Source organism: Corvus kubaryi, unplaced genomic scaffold, assembly GCF_017639235.1.
Source record: "Corvus kubaryi isolate FWS band 111438036 unplaced genomic scaffold, C.kubaryi_AGA036_p1.0 130, whole genome shotgun sequence".
Classification (NCBI taxonomy): Eukaryota; Metazoa; Chordata; class Aves; order Passeriformes; family Corvidae; genus Corvus; species Corvus kubaryi.
The window spans coordinates 2,371,089-2,384,870 of record NW_024580665.1 but is presented as its reverse complement, the minus strand read 5'-3'; the positions used below and the strand labels follow the sequence as shown (position 1 = coordinate 2,384,870).

At 42.2% G+C, this 13,782-nt stretch overlaps 1 protein-coding gene across 1 annotated transcript in view; it reads left to right on the top strand.

The window, feature by feature from the left end:
* Positions 1-7,206, top strand: part of THOC2 (THO complex 2) — a 38,660-nt gene extending 31,454 nt beyond the window's left edge. Inside the window, exons 25-30 of the mRNA XM_042027377.1 lie at positions 2,504-2,641; positions 2,992-3,061; positions 3,140-3,297; positions 3,938-4,014; positions 4,116-4,163; positions 6,345-7,206. Of these exons, the coding sequence (XP_041883311.1) occupies positions 2,504-2,641; positions 2,992-3,061; positions 3,140-3,297; positions 3,938-4,014; positions 4,116-4,143 (471 nt within the window). The 3' untranslated portion in view covers positions 4,144-4,163; positions 6,345-7,206. The remainder of the gene's footprint in view (positions 1-2,503; positions 2,642-2,991; positions 3,062-3,139; positions 3,298-3,937; positions 4,015-4,115; positions 4,164-6,344) is intronic.
* The last annotated feature ends 6,576 nt before the right edge of the window (positions 7,207-13,782 follow it).

Sequence of the window (13,782 nt, the reverse complement as noted above, 5' to 3'; positions counted from 1 at the left end):
TTAAATCAAAATAGCTGTGATTCTGTAATGGACACTTGCTGATGGATTTTTTTTTTTTAATTGAATCTTTCCAATACCAACTGTATGTGCTTATAGGGATAGTGTATATGGGAAACATCCTTTAGTCTTACCACTGATGAAATTACAGTGTCTGTAGATTGAATCCAGATACTCTTATAAATCATCATCATCGTCATCATCATATCTTGTATATTTAATTTTTTTTAATTAGAGAACTATAGTATTTGTCTTGAGCTCACCTCTGCATGAAGGGTGGTATATGGGAATCTGTAAAATCTCACTTTTCCCTTTCTTACTATATGAGTCAAGATTCAGGTGGTTAATTGAAAATGTGCTTATGTTTTCATTACTTAAGCTAAAGTTTTATATAAAAATATTTCTTTTACTTATTAGCACATTGATTTAATTAAGCAGGCAGTGAAGCTATTTGTAATTAAATTATCAGCGAACAGCTTTATTTTTCTAGTTAATTTGAAAAGTTGTTTTTTAGAATTAACTATAATGTGTTTGTGTAGACTTAGCTGGAAGTGTATTGCAGTTGTGTGACCTTTTAATGGATTTATTCTTCAAGTGTTTGGGAGATGGGGGGGTGTCCAACCCGTTCCTTCCTTTTCTAAATGCTATTTTCTAATCTTTCTCACTTAATGAACTAATCTTCACTCTTCAGTGCCGTTCTAACAGACTTAAAGCACTTCATGACAATGTTCCCTGTACATGGTGTAAGACAAGTTAAATGTTCTTCTTTACTTCCATGTACTTGTTTGGGAAAGGGATGGGATGTTCAGAAACCTGTAAGATTTATGAGTTCAGCTTCCACTGAAAGTTAAAAGTCTAGTGCTGTTGTCTGCTTACAGACTTTTTTTATTCCTGACTTGGCTCAGTTTCTGGAGCCAGACAATGGAAATACAGGTTTACACTGCAGGTGAAATAAATGGTGCCAGACTTGAATTAGGTTTTTTCTTTCTTTGGCATTTGTCCAAGTTACAAACCACACAGAAGCACCCAAAATTTAATGTGGCGTCAGATGCAGCATTTCTAGAAGCATGTCTTTCTGGTAAAGGTGGGGAAGGATGGATGTAGTTTTCCAAAACCCTGCATTGGAATGGTAGAGGAGCAGCGCAATCTGTTGTGAACAGCCATGAGAACACAAGAAATGGAATAGGAGAAAGAAGAGCTATGAGTTTGCTTTCTCCTGTGGAAAGCAGCTCTAGACGACTGAATGGGTCTGTTTAGAAAAAACATATTTGCGTGTCATTGTCAGCAAAGAAGAGAGCAGGGGTAAATTTACTTGTGGAATGGCACTGTAGGAAATGGAATAAGAAAAGAGGAATGAGGGAAAAGAGCAAAAAGAAATGTCTAGTGAAAGAAGTATTGAAAGTTCAGTCTCTGTTGTAGGATAATAAAATTCTAGTGCAATAATAAAAGGAAAGAGACCTAAGTTTTGTCAGTGTGACTTTTAACACAGGTTCACTAACATCAGGTTTTGGTAAGTTAAATGTTTACTGAAACTGGAGAAGGACAGGATTAATTAAATTTTGGAAGTTGTTTGAAACACTAATTGGTTTGGTTCAAGTGATATCTTGATTGTTTTAAACTAATCTTCCACTTACCTCTTTTGTTGGTGTCCTTTTAAGTAAGGTGTCTCTCTAAAAAGAAATACAGAGAACATTTTAATAAAGATACTTTTGCCCCCAAATAAAATTGTTAACTTACAGAACTGGGGGAAGATTGAAGTGTACTGATTTAAATCTGTGTGCTGGTGTAGCTTAAATACCAAGGGAAGTGGTTTTAATTTAAAACTTGCTCTTAATATTTCTTAGATCTAACTATATAATTGTATTTAAAAAGACAGATATAGTTACTGCACTGTATCCATTTTTATGTAACACATGCATTACCTGTTTTATGGAGCTTACCAGAATTGTTTAGAAGAGACAGTGGAATAACAATCTAGAATACATTACAGAAAAAAACAATTCTATGTTCAGCTGTTTTTTCTCATTTGAAGGTTAGAAATTAGATTTAAAGACACATTATTCAAAGTATTGTCTTAAATACTTTGTCGATAAAGATTATTCTTTAAAAATAAGTTATAGCTTGTTTAAGCAGGTGATTCCATTCATTTATTCCAGGCATGATTAGAGGTGTTGAGTCCATTAACCTTCATACCCTGTTCCTGTAGCCCGTGTGTCTGATTTGTGTTCATGCATCCAACTGGTCCTGGTGAACAGTGTTGTGTGTATTTAATATAAATGTCTCAGTAAAGAGAAAATATTCTTGAATTTCCAGTGTTGAGTAAATAAGCTGTAGGTTAAATTTTAGGTGACGAGTTTGAACGTGTCTTTAATCACTCTTTGTTTTGCTAATAAAGTATTTATGTTTAATATTTGAGCTAGATCTGGTATGTTAGAATAAGACTTCTTTTTGTTTACACATATAGGAATACATATTAATACTTGGTGATGTTGACTTAATTTAACAGCACTACGTAAACCACACTACTCCAACACTGTCCAAGAGTAAGGAGAGAGAAGTGGAGAAGAAAGATTTGGACAAGTCAAGGGAAAGATCCAGAGAGAGAGAGAAGAAAGATGAAAAGGACAGGAAAGATCGAAAAAGGGTTGGTGACATTTTTAATGAACTGGTTTAGACAGTTGGTTTATGTGCTTGGAAAGCTTTCTGTTCTAAGCCCTTGAAGTAATAATTGGCTGTACAGCCCATCTGAGCACAAGTGATCTCTATCAGAGGTGGCATTTTTGTTCTGTTACTCTTTCAAAGGTCGGTTTGCAGTAAGGCATTCAAACCTCTTCACCCTCCAGACCAGTCTCAAGAAACTTCACATGAGATGTAACACCTCAGTTACATCCTAAGTATTCAAAAACTAGTTCTCCAAAATAAGAATATAAGCAGGTGCTACTTCAGGAGTATGTTTTAGTCTGCTAACATCTGCATAATTGTATTTGGTGCCAGGATCATTCAAACAGTGACCGAGAGGTACCACAGGATTCAACTAAACGACGCAAAGAGGAAAACGGCACAAGTACGTATTTTACTTTTTGTGCGTGTATTTGTCAGGCTTTTACTTGTTGTGAATTACAACTTTCTGTTCTGTTTTTAGCTGGTTCTTCAAAACACAGCAAAAGTGAAAGTCCTTCTGATTCCCCTCGCTTAAATGAAAAAGAGAAGGATAAAAACAAATCAAAATCTTCAGGAAAAGAGAAAGGTGATTCAATCAAGGCAGAAAAGATGGAGAAGAGCTCCTCTGGTAGCAAAAAGGTAAAATAAGATGTTCTTCTCTTGCTGATTTGTTTTTGTTGCTGACAGACCAAGCTGATATTTTTTTCCTAAAATTTATTGCTGCTTAATAGCCTAAATTAAAAAGATATGCTGTGAATGTGTAAGAAAATGTTTTTGAACTTCCCGTATCTTGTAGCTTTAAATATCTCAGCAGTCACTCCTGGCAGGAGCAGGATAGTTTGGAGGACTAGTTCATTTTGGCAGTACCCAGGAAAATTCAGAACTTACACTTTAGGTTCTGAATAATATAAAATATTTGCAGATTACTTTGGTAAGCAAGTAGATGAAAGTAGGCTTAACTTAAATATAAACTAGTCCGTAATTCAGATTTCCACGTGCATGTGTCAGCACAGTTTCTTTTGGTGAAAGCAGGTATGTTGCAGTTATATTTCTATTCAGCAAACAGTAGTTCCCAGTTGCAGCCCTGTGGCTGGCACTTAGCAGAGAACTGGAAGAGAAAGATAAAATAATCTCAGAAATCATAGAAACTGAGCATTGTCATTTTGAATGATGATATTTTTATCTGTGTCCAGTTATAACATTAAATATTACGGTCCTCCTAAACATCCTGTACAATGGGTACCATAATAAGCTATTTCCCATATGTATATTTTTAAAGGAATCAAGACATGATAAAGAAAAAGCAGAGAAGAAAGAAAAACGGGACAGTACTGGGGGGAAAGAAGAAAAGAAACAATATCCTTTTAAACATTGACATTTCAGAAAATTTCTGCAAATGAGCTTCCCTTTATTATATGTAGCAAAAGATAAATCTTTTTCCTTAACGCTGAATCTACTCATAAATCTTCAGACAAGCACAGATAATGAAGATTCTTTCAGGCAAGGTAAAAATGTTTGTGGTTTAATTTGTTTGATTCAACGTCTCCTGTGGGCCCTGTTGACTGGTAAAGGATATACAGATAAAACAGCCTGAAATCACCCAGGGTGTCAGGGTGGTGTTTTGGGGTTTTTCGGTTGTTTTGTGGGGATTTTTTTTTTTTTTTTTTGGTCTGATTGTGTTTCACGTTGGGGGGTTTCTATGGGTATGTGTGGGTTCGGGTTGGGTTTTTTTTTTTAATTACTATTATTATTTAAAAAATATTGTTACTACTATTATTTGCAATTCATTATTACTCCCCCAGGGGAAAAATATTTCCCCATCATCCTCACAGAGATTATACAGATGCTCAGATTTTTTGGGGGGAAAAAAAGTAGAGGCAGGGGATGTGGCACATCAGCAGTGTTTGGAGTGGAGTTGCATCTTCGTTGCTCTTTCCAAGAAAAGTTGCCATACAAAAGCAGAGGTGGATCCTTGTCATTCTGATATTCATCAGTCTCGATAATCTGCGTGTTACTTAACTATATCTTGTCTAATATGTTGCAAACTCAAGTTTTGTATCTTCTTACTTAAACAAAACCAGTAGCTTTTAAACCACAGTGCTACATAGTACAGTTAGATAGTACAGTTAGCTCAGTGTCTCTGCATAATCTTTTATCTGGTCAGATCTGAGGAGGAAGGAGATAAAGGAAAACTTTGGCATGGAAACATGGACTATTTAAAGAAAGAAAATAAACTTTAGGGTATTTTGAGTAACCCTTATTCAGACTGGATCTTTTGGAAAAATCAATTGTTCTTTGAAGTTGATGGGGCTCTGAATGGTTTGGGCTTTTTTTCAGACCTATGCAACTATGTGGACACTCTTAAGATTTGTTCTATGGGTATGAGGGTAGGAGTTTTTTCTCCTCTGCTTTGAGACATTTTAAGAGTTTTGAAATGTTTTGTTTTCAGTTATTTAGGAAGGAAAATGTCCCAGTGAACTTAAATTAGTTCACCTGATCTATCCAACTTTAGTCAGAGACTGCTATTAATCTTTATGCATAAGGCAGGGTACAATTTCACATTTTAAGGAAAAAAAAGAAAAAACAAAATTTGAATGTCTGAGAAAAGTCTCCACTCATGGATTGTGACCTCAGAGCAAAGGGGGCTTATTTCAAAAAGGATCTTGTGTTCCATTTGGTGTCAAGGCTCATTCAGCCACTGCAGTTGAGGGCACATACGTGAAGGGGCTTGGGTAAGAAAGCTTGTGCTGATACAACATGCTCTTTGGTTATAAAAAGGGGGGAGTTCATGTTATTGCTTCTTAGTACTATTTCTTTTTATCTTCTTGAAGTAATGAAAGATACTTCTGTGAACAGTTTCTAAACTGAAAATTATGAGCATTCTCTGGAAAGAATTTGCTGGAATTTTCTAGACTCTTTGTCCTTCATAGCCATTATTGTCTGATCACTGTGGAGCGATCCCAGTTTTTTCCCTATTCTTTTAAATGCTACTTTGGAACAAAAGAAAAAAGGCAGTCTTGGTAGATGAAGTTCATTACTGAGCACTTACAGCTTCCTTAATAATAAAATGTGAAGTTTTGTCTTGACTAGCAATTCAATATAAAGTGAGTATTATCATTAAAATAGTTAAAAAAGCACAACTGTGTTCTGCTGACTGTAAGTAATAAGTGCTCAGGTAAATGTCAGTTGTACCATGAAATTAATGTCCAGCAATGGGCTAAACTGGCACATCTGGCCTGGAACGCTGACAGCACCCCACTGTGTGCATAGTGAAGTGTGAAAAAGTGCTTTTTATAGCAACACAGTTGTGGAATCTCATCCTGTGCTCCTGTTAAATCTTTGATACCGTTCTTCCTAATAATGTACAATGTCTGATTGACTGCATTTATTTCTTGCCTAATTTAGAGATAGTAACATTTTGAGGGGGTTGCACCTCTAAAGGAGTTTATACCTTCTCAAGTGACTACCTGTTTCCTATTTGTATGTTTGAATCAGAGTTTCACTACTTACAGTGCAGTGCTCATATTAATGTAGTTCTTGCTGTGGAATAAGGTAGAGTTAGGGAATGATAAAAATGGTTTTATTTCCCCCCCTCATTCTTTGAGTTGTGAATGGAATAAATACAAAGTTGTGAGATCAGTGTTCATATGAACATCTGATTCTAATTATGTACACCTTTGTTGCAGGTGACACTGAAATGGGAAGATATCCAGCTGTGACCAGAAATGTATTTTCCAGAGTACAGATTGCACAGAAAATTGTGAATGAAGAGGACCCATCTGCATCTCCTTAAATTATTCAGTTCTCTGCTTTATTTCCCCATGCTAAGGACTTAATTGTTAAGTTGTACATTACTGTATTTTTAACTTGTTGCTTAGTTTCTTACACATTTATTTTCAGTACCTGGCTGAAAGTGTTACCTATTCCATATTTTAGCACAATGTGCTGCAAACAAACAGTTGCCATAGTGCAAATGAGGTTTCATGTGTACATAGTTCCACTTTAGTTTGTCGAAAATACTGCCTGAGTTTAGTAATTCTTTAAATTTGAAATTGCATTCTTTTAGATGTTTGAAAACCACAAATAAACAGTTATTGAACCTTTTTGGATTTACCTCATTTAAACTCAGTTTTTATTTATTACTTGGCCTGTTTTTAATATCAGTGACTAAAAAAAACAAAGTTAAGTGGGAGCACTGTTTTCATGCAATGCTTAGGGATTATTTGTATATTGTGTATAAGGTTGACTTGTTTAAAGAAACAATGAATGAACCCTGTCCTATCCCATCCTAAACCTGTGCTCAGTTGTCCCGTCACACCTTTTGTTTGTCATGTTGTTTTTAGATTGATTGGAAATGCTCTCTTCAAAACTGAAATAAATTAAGTTTCAGTTACAGCTACAGGAGCTTTGTATTGCTGAACTTTAGTCTGAAAATTTCACAATGACGTTTTTAAAAAAAAAAAAAAAAAGAATTTTTTATCTGCTAAATTCTACTGGTGTAACCTTTTTTCTAAATAAACAATAGTTTTCTCAATGGGTCGTAACTCATTCTCTGTGTGGTCACTTTATTACTTTTATGGATTGTTATGAAAATTGGATGTTAGTTGGAATTGTGGGGGAGGGTGGTTCCTGTCTTTGCTGAGGAGCCCTCTGTACCTGCCCTTTTTTAGATGCCAAGGGCTGGTTGCAGAGTGTGGTGCCTGCTGTGAAGTGACAGATGTGCCACCCTTCTCCAGCGGTTTCCAGGAGCTCAGGGTTTGCCTTCCTGCACTCAGTCAAGTTTACACCTTTCTTTTGAGCCATTTGTCCCTTGTCCAAATGCCATTAAAATCTCGGTTTTGTATCAAATATTAATGCTATTAAACATGAGGACTTGTCTCTTAAATATTTTGGGGTTTTGGTTTGTTAGGGTTTTGGTGAGGTATAAAGGGATTTTGATCAAAAATTAAGCATCCCTGATGCTGTATGCTTTCAGTAATCTGGGATTTGGGACAGAGCTGTGTTGTCTTGGTGCATGTATTTGAAATACTAAATATTAAGAAATTGTAGTGCTTGTCGACTTGGTCAGTAAAACTCTCCTGATTAGCTTTGTTCTGATTACTGAGTCAATCATAGAAGATTACAAACCCTGGCCCTGCAGTGGAAGAAAGACACAGACAAATTGGGAAGAGAATCGGGTAAGTTCTACAGCTAATTAGAGGTGAGAAAGAATTACTAAAAAGAAGAGTAACTAAGCTAAATACTCAGGTCGTTTTAATTACTTCATTAGGGCAGTCTAAAATGAAACACGTCTATCAAAGTCACGCTTAGTCCTTGGGCTTTACTGGAGTGTGGATGAGGTGAGGCTTTGGGTGGGGCTGCAGCCACTGGCCTCCTCTGAGCTCAGGCCTGCTACACCTAGGTGGGCAAAGAAGGTCACCACGGGGGTCTCTGAATACAGTGTAATCTCCAAAAACAAGGAGACCACCTGTCATCCCAGACACGGACAGCAAAGGTGAAACAATAATTTAGAATTCAGCTTGGAGGAAGCGTGTACCTGTCCTGGCAGGAGCGTTTGTCCTCACCCCATACTGCTGGCATGGCAGGGAGCAGTGGGGGTGTTTGCACATCCCTGGAAGCAGTAGTGGGGGAGGAGAAGGCATGTGGGGATGTTACAGTGACCCTGTCATGGGTGTGGCAAGTGCAGACACACCCCCAGCAAACTGCAGCAGTAGAAGCAAAAGATTAAACTTTGTGAAAGCACTTCATGCTATGGCTGGGATAACTTGGATGTGGTCTGCAATGTCCTGATTTCCTGAGAGGGGCCAGAGGAACAGTTTCTGGGCAGCTTCATGCCTGTTGGGAGGGTTTCTCCCCCAGAGATAGTGCAAAAGACAGCTGGTCCTTCCACTCCTTCTTCCTTATGTGAGTCTCTCCAGAGACTCAGCTGCATTTGTGGAGACAGCAGCGAGGGTTTGGTGATGGGAGTTGTATACAGAGTACAGCCAAGGGGAATCAGTGAGTCCCAGAGAGCTGGAGAAAGCATGGAGAGGTTGTGTACACTGGCACACTCCTTACCTTCGTGTCCAGGTGGCCAAGAAGGCCAAGGACATCCTGGCTTTTGTCAGCAATAGTGTGGCCAACAGGACCAGGGCAGTGACCATCCTCTGTGCTGGTGAGGCCGCACCTCAAATCCTGTGTCCAGCTCTGGGCCCCTCATGGCAGGAAAGACTTTGAGGTGCTGGAGCCTGTCCAGAGAACGGCAACAGAGCTGGGGAAGGGTCTGGAGCACAGGTCTGAGGAGAAACAGCTGAGGGAGCTGGGATGTTCAGCCTGGAGAAAATGAGGCTTGGGGGGACCTGAGCACTTTCTACCTCTCCCTGGAAAGAGGTTGGTGCCTGGTGGGGGTCAATCTACTCTCCCAGGCAACAAGCAATGGGACAAGAGGAAACAGCCTCAAGTTGTTCCAGGGGAGATTTAGATTGGATACTATGGAAAAATTCCACACTGCAAGGTTGGTCAGGCATTGGAACAGGCTGTCCAGGGCAGTGGTGAAGTCACCATCCCTGAAGTGTTCAAAAGATATGTGAACATGACGCTTAGAGCCATGGATTAGTGGTGGTCATGGCAGTGCTGGGTTAGGGGTTGAACTCAATGGTAAGTCTTTCCCAACCTAAATGTTTTTATGATTTGAGAAGATTGTGGGGAAGAATAGAGAGGGCTGGGAGGGTGGGCAAGCAGCCCTGCCCTGGCACGGTCCTGGGGAAAACCTGGTACCCAGAACCCATTAATTAAGCCCTGTCTGATGTGATGTTCTAATTGCTGTGTATAATCTGTAGCATCTGTGCTAGGTCACAGCTTCAGCTATTTCATAATAAGGTGTTTTCCCTCAACACTGGCAAACTTCCCTGGTTTAAAGGGCAGGGGAATGTTAAATAAACACCATTTATATTTATTTGCCTCGGATCAAACCACAGCTCTTACATTAATTTTGGAGGATTTTTTGGGTAATTAGCCTGCTCAGGCCATATTTGGAATTCAAATGCAATATTTGTCCAAAGGCTTGGAATGCTATTAAAAATCTGCTTCACCAGAGAAGAGGGGAAGCAGGATGCTCAGGCTCGCGGCGCTCGCCTCGGGCCGGGGCCGCCGCGAACGGGGCCTGCCGAAGTCTCTGCTCTGGTCGTGGCGGCCGCAGAAAGCGGCGTTTCCCCCGTCCCGACCGCTGCATGTCAGTGTTGCGCCGAGCACGGCATCGCACAGATTCCCCCCCTTCCCGAATCCATGGCTTCCTGGCGTTACAGAACTGCAGAACGGTTTCGGCTGGATGGGACCTTGAAGATCACCTCGTTCCAACCCTCTCGTGGTAGGAATGCCGTCCCCTAGACCAGGTTGTTCTGAGACTTGAATGCTTCCAGGGGTGGAGCAGCCGCAGCTTCTCTGGGCAACCTCTGCCAGTGCCTCAGCACCTTCTCAGGGAAGAATTTTTCCCAAATATCCTGTTTAAACCGACACTCTTTCAGTTTAAAGCCACTCTCCCTTGTCCTATCACTCCATGCCTTGTAAAAAGCACTTCTCCAGCTCTCCTGCAGCCCCTTTAGGTACTGGAAGGTTCTCTGAGGTCTCACCAGAGCCTTCTTTTCTCCGGGCTGAACAGCCCCAACTCTGGGGCTGTTTGCAGAGGAGAGGGGCTCCAGCCCTCTGAGTTTCTTTGTGGCCTCCTCTGGACTCACTCCAGCAGGTCCATGCCCTAATGTTGTGGCTCCCAAAGCTGGACACTGCTCCAGGTGGGATCTCAGAAAAGCAGAGCACAGAGAGCACAATAATCTGCCTTGATCTGCTGGCCATGCTTCTTGTGATGCTGCCCAGAATATATTTGCTTTTCTGGGCTGTAAGTGAACATAAGTTATTCCACAGTTATCCCCTTTCCCCCTCTGCCCTTCATACCCCCCTCTGTCCCTGCAGCAGGCGCCAAGCACTTGTCCCCCCTCCCTGCTCTTGTGGCCCTGCCCCCAAACCTGCCCACATCAACTGGCCCAGGACCCAGGCACTGCTCTCCCACACTCTGCTCTGCTTCTATATTCCTTTAATCAATTTCTGGTGTTACATCCCTTCCCTACTTGTTACAGCATATCAAGCATCTGCCACATGCTCATTAATTGGTCAATTACTTTATTTATATGCTAAATATTATCTAAAGCACCAGTCATTACCAGCATCATGGCTTCGGTTTGTGTTGTGCATTTTTTACAGGCTTTAAGTGCCTTACCCTCTCCTTGCCATCAAGGCTGGAGTGCTTGCCTGCACCCCTGTAAATTCTTTGTGGTCCAGTCACCAGCTCAGTCCCATTCCTGAGCCCTGTGCAGGTCCCCACTCTGAGAGGGCAGGTCAGTAGTCACTGCCAAGTTTCCCAGCCCTTCCTCAGAGCCATTTCTCTTTGGATTTATCTTGTTTTCTACTGCTGCCTTGTTTTCTACCTCCCTGCCTGAAATTAGAATGAAGTAAGAAAAAACCTGAAACCACAAAATAGACAATGGGAGAATCCCTCATGACTGTCTGCTGGGGCAGGCCAGGTGCCACCACACATCCTGGTTTTGATCCTCATACGCAAACCAGCTCTGAGTTCACCCTGAGGTGTCAGCGCTGCCTTTTTGCTTGGAGGTGCCAACAGCCCCTTGACCAGCAGGAAATGATGCACTGCTGGAAAGGCTCTGCTCTGCCTTGGCTCTGCTCTCCTCTGCCCTGCGCTCTGCCACTTCCCAGAGCACCTTCCCTGTTCCTACTGCTGCTCCTGCTCATCTGATTGCAAGTTGCTGCAGAGTAGGATCTTGTCCTCGTGCTCTGCTGTAAGATGTCTGGTCATCCTAAAAATGCCACGATGGCATAAATAATTTAGGGCTATAACACTTCAGTGATAGAAACAGCAGTAAATAAATATATGTGCACCAAGGTTTCATTATCCTGCCCTTGGTGTCAGCCCGTGGAGGCATCGCCATCCAGCACATCAGTCAGCCAGTGCCATGGTGTCCAGCAAAACCAGCACTGCAGGTGCTTCCAGTGAGCTTTACCAGCTGCACTGGGGAAGGGCAGAAGTTGTTCTGCTACGCTGGCTGTAAGGTGTGTATGGCAGCTCCCGTGCTCAGACTCCTCTCTGGATACTGTGTGGTTTCTGGCTGCTCCTTGCCTGGCAGGGCAGCTGCTGCCAGTGCCTGTGCCTGTCCCCAGGAGAAGCTGGAAACCATTTTTGTTGATGCCGTTGCAGTGATGGTGCCATATTACAAACAGTCTCAGTAATTTCTCTGTTGTTAACTGATGAAAAAAAGACAAGAAAGCCCAAGCATAGAGTCAGAGCAGGACTGGGATGTTGATGGGCAGATTTTGGCTAAACCTGCCTCCCACAGGGCACACATAAGAGGGGTGTCCCATCGTGGTGCGGGGGCTCCAGCCTGGGGCTCCTGGACGGGGAGAGATGCAGCAGTGGGTGCCCTGGCCCCGTTGGTGCTGTCCCATGGTGTAATGCCAGCCTGGGCCCTTCCTGCAGCCCCAGTGCTGCGGGGGCACCGAGCACGGCTCAGCAGCGTGTTGGGCTGTGGGTGCTGCTGCTCCTGGGGACCCTGTCCTCCCTGATACCAGTTTCAGATGTATTATATTCTCAGTAAATACTACTATGAAATTTATAATATCCATGCAAGTATTATCTCTGTACTTAAATCCTTTAGGTTAATTGAATAGAGCTATCATTATCCAGATCTTGTTTATGTATTGCTGCCTGCAAAATAGAGCCAATTTTCCAGACTGAAATGATGAATATGGGCACCAAAGACATTTTTTGATTTAATTTTAATATCCGTGACATATTATTATTTTAATAACCATAAAGAATAATTATTTTAAAAAAAATATTACAGTGCTTTGCACAAAACCTCAGAAGGAAAAACTATGCCACAATGATACAGTAATTATTTTATTTTGTTGTCAGGTGTGGTGTGACATGGGGAGGAGCTGCTGTTGGTTTGGGGTTTTAGGCCTGAACTTGAACACTGTTGTTGTCCTTTTGCTCCCACTGATGGCTCTTGGAATTTGATGCATTACTCCAAATTTTTCCTTATATTATTCCCCACCTGCAGAAGTATAGAGACAAGGTCATGCTGGGATGTGTTAGAGCTCAGCACTCCAGGGGTGTTGTGCAGCCCTGCTGCCATTGCTGCAGTCTGTGTAGCAAAATCCAGGTTTTGGCCCAAAGTGCACTTGTGGCCCAGGGAGGCTCCGGATTCCGGACAGCCCCAGACAGGCCTGGGATGACCAGGTCCTCTCCTGCCTCTCATCCCTGTGGCCACAGACCTATGTGAGGCCATCCCCCACCACATGCCAGCTGGCCAGGCTCTCCCAGCTCATTGCGGGCAGCTGTGTCCCTTCACCACAGCCCTAATTGCCCTGTTTCACCTGACACATATTTATTAGAAAAATGTAACACCCATTGTGCAGGATCTGGTGCCTGGTGAGCCCCAGTGGGGCAGCACTGCAGTGACTGCTCACTCGGGGCAGGGTTGGCATCAGTCTGGTGCTGGCCTTTTGCTGGGGCTCAGGGGGCACACTGAGCCCTGCTTGCAGACACATTTTGGCAGGTCTAGGGGAAGGGGGCATAACTCACCCCGTGGCTGGTGCAGGTCTGTGTGTGGCTGTCAGGCAGAAGGGAGTGGTTCAAGACTGCTCTCTAGAAAAATGCAGCCCACCCACGTTGGCCTGGATGTTGAGCATGAAATGAAAGCTGAAGGACAGAACAGTATCTTTTTCCATGCCTCCCTGCATTCATTGTGTGGGAACTGTACACATAAATAGGCTCATTTCAGCAAGGCCTCCTTGTGCCCTGTGGGAAGGGTGGTCTCACATGGAGCCCAGTGTACTCAGCACAGCACCCTGCTTACACCTAGGACAACCTGAAATCTTCATCCTTGTAAGGTGGTTTAGGGTCAAATAATTGTTGTTTACTTCTCTGATTTAGTCCTTGCTTATTCCTGAGCTTATTTGCAGTTGCTGAAGCCTCAGCTGAAGACACAGGGTGGGCTCAGCACATGGCCCCCACTGCACCCATGTACAATGAGCACCAGTGGCAACTCCATAGGGATTAGGACAGGGCCCAATGGT